This window comes from Trichechus manatus, unplaced genomic scaffold (assembly GCF_000243295.1).
Source record: "Trichechus manatus latirostris isolate Lorelei unplaced genomic scaffold, TriManLat1.0 scaffold00202, whole genome shotgun sequence".
Lineage (NCBI taxonomy): Eukaryota > Metazoa > Chordata > Mammalia > Sirenia > Trichechidae > Trichechus > Trichechus manatus.
This window is the reverse complement of record NW_004444138.1, coordinates 1,766,553-1,773,829: the sequence shown is the minus strand read 5'-3', so window position 1 is coordinate 1,773,829 and position 7,277 is coordinate 1,766,553. Positions and strand designations below refer to the sequence as shown.

The 7,277-nt window shown below is 45.1% G+C and overlaps 1 protein-coding gene across 1 annotated transcript in view; it reads left to right on the top strand.

The window, feature by feature from the left end:
* Positions 1-6,521: 6,521 nt before the first annotated feature.
* Positions 6,522-7,277, top strand: part of HMGN1 (high mobility group nucleosome binding domain 1) — a 7,815-nt gene continuing 7,059 nt past the window's right edge. The window contains exon 1 of the mRNA XM_023742139.1: positions 6,522-6,873. Coding sequence (XP_023597907.1) covers positions 6,522-6,873 — 352 coding nt within the window. The remainder of the gene's footprint in view (positions 6,874-7,277) is intronic.

Here is a 7,277-nt window from a genome sequence, read left to right as displayed (position 1 = left end):
GTCAGAGCAGTCAGTGGTGGTAACTGGGCACCATCTAGTCATGCTAAACTCAGTCTGGTGGAGGCTGTAGTAGTGGTGGTCCATTATTCCTTTGGAGTAATCTTTCCCTTGTGTCTTTGGTTTTCTTCATTCTCCCTTGCTCCAGACGGGATGGGACCAGTGGAGTATCTTAGATGGCCACTTACAGGCTTTGAAGACCCCAGATGCTACACACCACAGTAGGATGTAGAACATTTTCTTTATAAACTATGTCATACCAATTGAGCTAGATGTCCTCTGAGACCATGGTCCCCAGCCCTCAGCAATCAGTAATCAGTCCCTCACAGAGTTTGGATGTGTCTATGAAGCTTCCATTATCTCGCCTTGGTCAAGCTGTGCTGACTTCTCCTGTATTATGTACTCTTACCCTTCATCAAAGTTAGTATCTATTGTCTAGTTAGTGTTTCTCCCTCTCCATCCCTTCCCTCCCTAGTAACCATCAAAGATTGTTTCTTTATGTGTGTAAACCTTTTCGTGAGTTTTTATAATAGTGGTCTCATACAGTATTTGGTTTTTTGTGATTGACTTATTTCACTCAGCATAATGCCCTCCAGATTAATCCATGTTGAGATGTTTCACAGATTCATCATTGTTCTTCACTGTATTCCATTGTGTGTGTGTATCATAGTTTAACCATTCATCTGTTGATAGGAACTTAAGAGAATAGTTTTTCCTGCTTTTGCACACTATATGATTAGAATCATACAGTTTGTATTCTTTGGGGTCTAGCTTCTTTCTCGCAACTTTAGGCTTTCGAGATTCATCCATGTTGTTGTGTGTAGTTGAATGTGGTTCATTCTCATTCCTGGTAGTCTTCCATTGTGTATGGATACCACCATTTATTCATCATTCTCCCGCAGACAGGCATTTAGGTTGCTCCCAGTTTTGTTTTATAATGAAAAGTTCTGCCATGAATATTCTACTTCATGTCTTCTGGTTAATATGCATAAGCATTTTTGTTGGGTATAGTTCTAGGAGTGGAATTACTGGATCATAGGTGCTTGTTTAGCTTTAAAACATACTGCCGAATGGTTTCCTACTGAATTCCAGTTACTCCAAGTGCTTGAGTTGGCAACTTTTTGTTTTAATGTTGTTATCTTTTACATATTGATGTCTCTGTTTCCCTATTTGCAGTGTTTTATCTTTGATTTATTTTTGTCACTTCCCTATCTGGGTTGCCATCTGGTTGTTCTGTCCTGTGTTCTAGTCTTGATTTGTCATCTGATGCTATTGGTTTTCTAACCGGAGAACTCCCTCTAGTATTTCTTGTAATTTTGGTTTGGTTTTTACAAATTCTCTAAACTTCTGTTTATCTGGAAATGCCCAAATTTCACCACCATATTTGAGAGACAGTTTTGCTGGATATATAATTCTTGGCTGGCAATTTTTTTTTTCAAGGCTTTATGTCATCCCATTGCCTTCTTGCCTGCATGGTTTCTGCTAAGCAGTCAGGGATTAGTCTTATTGACTGTCCTTTGTGGATGGCTTTTCATTTATCCCTAGCCACTCGTAAAATTCTCTTTATTTTTGGTTTTGTCAAGTTTGATTATATCTTGGTGACTTTCTTTTGAGATCTACTTTTTGTGTGGTTCAAGGAGCTTCTTGGATAGATATCTTTTCATCTGTCGTGATATCAGGGAAGTTTTCTGCCAATAAATCTTCCCCAATTCTCTCTGTATTTTCTGTTATCCCCCATTCTGGTACTCCAATCCCTCGTAGGTTACTCCTCTTGATAGAGTCCCACATCATTCTTAGGGTTTCTTCATTTTTGTAAAAATTCTTTTATCTGATTTTTCGTCAAGTAAGTTGATGTCAAGTGCTTTATCTTCAGTCTCACTAATTCTGACTTCCATTGCCTCAATTCTGCTCCTATGACTTTCTATTGCATTGTCTAATTCTGAAATTTTATTGTTAATTTTTTGGATTTCTGTTTGCTGTCTATGGATTCTTCCAGCCTGTTAAATTTGTCCTTATGCTCTTGTATAACCTTCTTAAGTTCCTCTGTTGCTTTGTGTGTTCCTTGGCTTGGTCTGCATTTTGCATGATCTCCTTCCTGATTTCTTGAAGAGTTCTGTATATTAATCTTTTGAATTCTACCTCCAGTAATTCCAAGAAGTTCTCTTCCTCTGGAAGGTTTCTTGATTCTTTGTTCTTGTGGCTTGCTGAAGCCATCATAGTCTGCCTCTTTATGTGATTTGATATTGACCTGTCTCCAAGCCATCAATAAGTTTTTATATTTATTTATTTTATGCTTGTTTACTGTGTCCTAGCTTCTTGTTTTGTTTTCATATGCCCAAATAGGTTGCTCATGTGAGCTACTTTGATTATTGGTGTCTTTGAAGCTCCCACATCCTGTCTCCAGGTGGCTAAAACTGTTACTAGGTATGTGAGCCCAGGAGTCCATTTACTTTTCTTGTGTGGATTCAGCTCAGATGTCCAGGTGGTTGCTCACCGAGTGTGTGGTGCAGGCTCTCACCTACAGACGTAGACTGGCAGGGGTGATTGGAGTAGGCACAGGTATCTGGCTGCAATAGGGAGTCATGCACTGATTAAGGCAGGGGGCTGACTGCTGCCCCTGAGTGTCTGAGTGGAAGGCGTGTCCCTGTTCCCTAGAGCGCATAGGTAGGTGGGTTTTGCAGCTGGACTATCGGCACCCAATGCTGTTGGCTGTAAGGACTGGGAGTCACCACTTATTCTTGACCCCTGTCACGGGTGGCTTGGTGGAGTGAGTGGAGCCACCAGTCCTCAGGCCTCTGATGTAGGTAGATGAGGACCCTGCTTAATGAGTAGGGTGGTGTCAAATGTCACAAATCTGCCACTCCCCCTTATAGTGGACACAGATGAAAATAGGCTTCAGGTATATACCCTGTCATACTGTGCTAATGAGGGCCTATGCTGTTGAAATGGGCCCACCCAGGTCTATGCAGGGATGAAAAGCATTCAGAGTCCATGGACCCCTTATGCCTGTGCCTAGGCAAAGTGGCTGTGCCTGCCCTGATTTCCTGGCTTAGGGGAGCTGGCAGATTATTTTTTCCTGTTTGTTAATTTGTTCCCTCCGCAACGCCGGGAGAATGGTTCAGGGAGTGCGACTTCCAGCCAGGGGGGCTCAGCAATCCCTGAAGCTGGACTGGGACCTGGAGCAGAGTGGGGAGTGGGCACGTAAATGGGAGAGACGTACTTCCCAAAAGGAGGGTTTTTTTTTTTCCTTTTTTTTTTAATCCACACGATAGGTTAGACGCTTGTACTTATCTTTGGCTGATTGAGTGCTGTTTCTCGCTGGTTCTGGAAGCTTGAGCAGACACTCCACCACTTGGTCTCTCCCAATGTGGAAAATGTGTCCCAAACACCACTGCTTGCCTCACCCCTCGCACACCAGCCGATCCCACCTGCAGGATGCCAGGGTCCTCCAGGTCAGGTCTGGCAACTCCTTGCTGCTTCTGAACTGTCTCCCCTCCCCCTGCCACTCAGTCTGATTCCTCAACTTTCTCTTTGATGTTCAGGGCTCCTAGATTGTTATATATAATTGATTCACTTGCGTTTTTTGGGTCTTTGTTGTAAGAGGGACCACAGGAAGTGTCTGACTACTCCACCATCTTGGTCCTGCCTCCTTGGCAACTTTTTAATAAAACAAAATCTGGGCCAAAGCAAACACCTTGGCCTAGTGCATCTTCGATTCTCATGAAAGAAAGCTCTTTATGTGGTAAGTTCAAATCTGAGCAGGTCATTCCCTTGCTTAAGACCTTGCAATGTCTCCCGCTGTTTGGATAAAGGCCAAACTCCTTAACCTAACATTAGACGCTTTCCTCTTTTTTCTGCCTCTTTTCCCTGATCTTCACCAACCACTCATCTCCATACCTGCCACTTTGAACTTGCTGGAGGGCTCCCATACTCTATGAAGTCTGCATGCCTTAGAACATGTTGTCCCCCTGCCTGCTTTCCAAGGTAGGCCAATTTTTATACTCTCTCCCCACTCAAGCCAAGTCCTTGAGATACAGGTCATGCTTGCAATCGCACTCTACCCCAGGGCCTATCACAGTGCCTGGTGCAGGGCAAGTGCCAAGTACATTTGTGCCATGAATTAGAGCACTCTCTAGGGTTAAACTTTTAAGGTAATGCATGCACATAGGGGAAAAGAAAAAAGAGAAAAGGAAAAATTTTACTCCTATCCCTGTCCCCTACTCCAGTTGTTCTCCCAGAGGCAACCACTGGTACTATTTTCTTGTGTAATCTTCCTTAGATATACATTGTAGGTATAAACATATTTATACATTGGTGGCACTGTGGTTAAGAGCTAGACTGCTAACCAAAAGGTTGGAAGTTTGAATCCACCAGCCACTCCTAGGAAACCCTATGGGGCAGTTCTACTCGGTTGCTATGAGTCAAAATCAACTCAGCAGCAACATATTTAGGTTTTTCTTTCTTTCTTTCTTTCTTGGAAGAGGCAGTTACTATATAGACCAGGGGTCAGCAAACTACAGCCTGACTCAACCACAGTGGGTTAGTCCCTGACTTAGGACATATTCGAGTTATTAAGAGCCGAACTTACGACTGTCCCTTTTTTGTTTTTTTGCTTTTGGTAATCTTATCATTAGTAATATGTACTATATATGATGTTGCATCATTCTTAGATGTTCACCCTAATATGTTCAGTTTTATGATTTACTGTTCAAAACATTGCCGTATAGCAGGCCAAGGCCTGGTCTACAATGAAGTCGGTATCAAGAGTCAAAAGGGATAGAAAGTCGGGCAATGTTCGACTCTAATGACATACTGCAATTGAATTGTACACACTCCTGAAAGCCGTTATGACCCCAACTTCATTGTTTCGACACTCATGACTTCATTGTAGACCAGGTCTGTAATCTGATCTTATTCAGCATTTTGTACCATATGAAGCATCAGTTGTTAATTTGAGCTGAGTTATTCAACTTACATCAGAACCAACTTAACAACACAGTCATGGGAACGGAACCCCATCATAAGTCAGGGACTACCTGTATTCTATAGCTGCTACAGTGAAGATAAGGCAGAGAATGGAGACAGATGGGTTGCAGTTTTAAATTGAGAGGTCAGGAAAGACCTCATTGACAGAGTGATTTGTGCAAAGACTTAATGGAGGGGAGGGAGTGAGCCATGTCCGTTTGAGGCAGCACATTCCAGACAGAGGAAACAGCAAGTGACAAGGCCAAGGCAAAGGGGTGTCCAGCCTGTTTGAGGAACAGAAGGTGGAACAGAATGAGCAGGGGTGAAATTTGTTGAAGGTCATGTCAGAGAAGTGGACAGACTGCAAAGGGCTTATTAGCCACACTAAGAACTTTGGCCTTTTCTGAATGAGAAGGAAGTGGAATGTTTTTGATCATGAGTTATATGATCTGAATTGTGGTCTTAAAAACTCACTTTATCAGCATGGAGCTGCCTCAGTTTTTTCTGTCAGTTGTACAATATGCCACTACGTGCAAGTGCTATAGTTTAGCCAGTCCTCCCCTTCCAATCTTTTGCATTCAAGCACTTCAACCTTTCTTCCTCTTCAGGAATTCTAGCAACTCCGGCAATTTTTCAACTAAGAACGTTTTCTGTGGTAACCTAACTCAACTAGCTTTTTAAATTTTGGCATTGGTCAAAGAAGCAGGGTAGCGTGCAGTCTCGCTGTGTGACCCTAGTACTCCATGACGTTTTCTCCTTTTCAAAATGGGCGGTTGAGAGCTTGACATAACTAACGCCATAATTATATTCTAAGTAACCTAAAAGTTTTCTTGCTTAGTATTTTGTACACTCTCACTTTCAATGTCCTTTTTTTAAATTACACCAGCTGCACTGGTCTCTTTCCAAAAGGGTGTGGGGCCTTCTCAGCTCCTGCCGTCTTGGTCCACCCCCTTTTCTTTGTTCTCTTGCGGGATAGCCTTCAGCTCGCAATGAGGCCTGCCTGGCACTTTTGGTCTGCAACTTTCTTTCTTGGTCCTTATCTCGGTCGGAGTAAACTTGGCAGTCCAGTTCCACCAGCTGAGAAATTTTTATCTAAGTTTTTTTTGCCTGTTCCAAACATAAGAGTCCAGATGTCCAACACGTGTCTTTAGTCTAATAGTTTCTTGTAATGGTCTTGTGATGTATACTCATCCGACCATCTGTGGGCTAAGCGCCTAAAGACACTATGTAACACTTACAAAAATGATATATGATCTCTGATGTAGAAATTGCCTTTCAGGACTCCACGAAGACAGCCAATGTTGCTGTCCGGCTCTCCATTGGTGTCACCTCCTAATAAACTTTCTAACTCGGACTAGTTTCATTGGCTCGACTGCTCCAGGGCATGAACCCTAATCGGTCCCTGCTCAGAAGCCCAGCATGAATACGTTTCCCACCTTAAAAAGCTGCTTAGGTGAGGACATGGTTAAGGGGGGTGGGGCAGAAGTTAAAAGTGGACGTGTTTCCCACAAACACTCGGAGCAGAAGGAACCGGCGAGCACCGGTACACCAGCCGAGAGATGTCCAGGGTGTGCATCGGCCGGAGGGAGCGGTCGGCACCGGGTCTCAAGAGCGCCAGGACTGAGAGCCGCCTCGCTCCGGCCCCAGAGAGGATCCCCCTGCCATCCCCAATCCTGAAGGCACAGAGGATGTACAGAAGCAGCAGACCCCAAGTCAGCCCACAGGGGAACTCCCACTGTGGCCCAGCGGAGAACGGAAGTGGGTCGCAAAGACTCTCGCCAGGACAATGGCGCTCAGCGTGGATCCCGCTTGCTTTCCCACGACCTCCCTTCCAGCGCCTGCGCACTAATCCCCGCTTCTCGCAGGCCTACGCAGCTGGGAACCCCTATACAGCCTTTCTCACCGAGAGACGTGGGGAGACATTTACTCGTTCTTGTTCCTATTGCCCTCTCTCCCTTCAAACAACGAGAGAAACTATAATTACTCCAGCCCAACCCACGCTAAGAGGCAGGCCCCCGAGGATTGTGGCTTTCAGGGCGCTAACAGCGCTCAGGTACCCCGGAGGGTTGTAGGTAAGGGAACAACCGTGCGACCACGTGGTGGGTGTCCGCCAATCAGCGCACAGACCGCACTTTGCGACTCGGCTTCAAACAAACTACCGTGAGGCGAGCGCGGCCTCTGGGGCCCCGCCCCCCATTCCTCGGGTCTGGGGCCCCACAAGACAGGCGGGAAGGGGTGAGGGCGACACAGGGCTGAGGGCGGGGCGCAGTGGTCGAGTGACGGCCCGCCTCACCTATTCCGGACCCGGGCTGAGG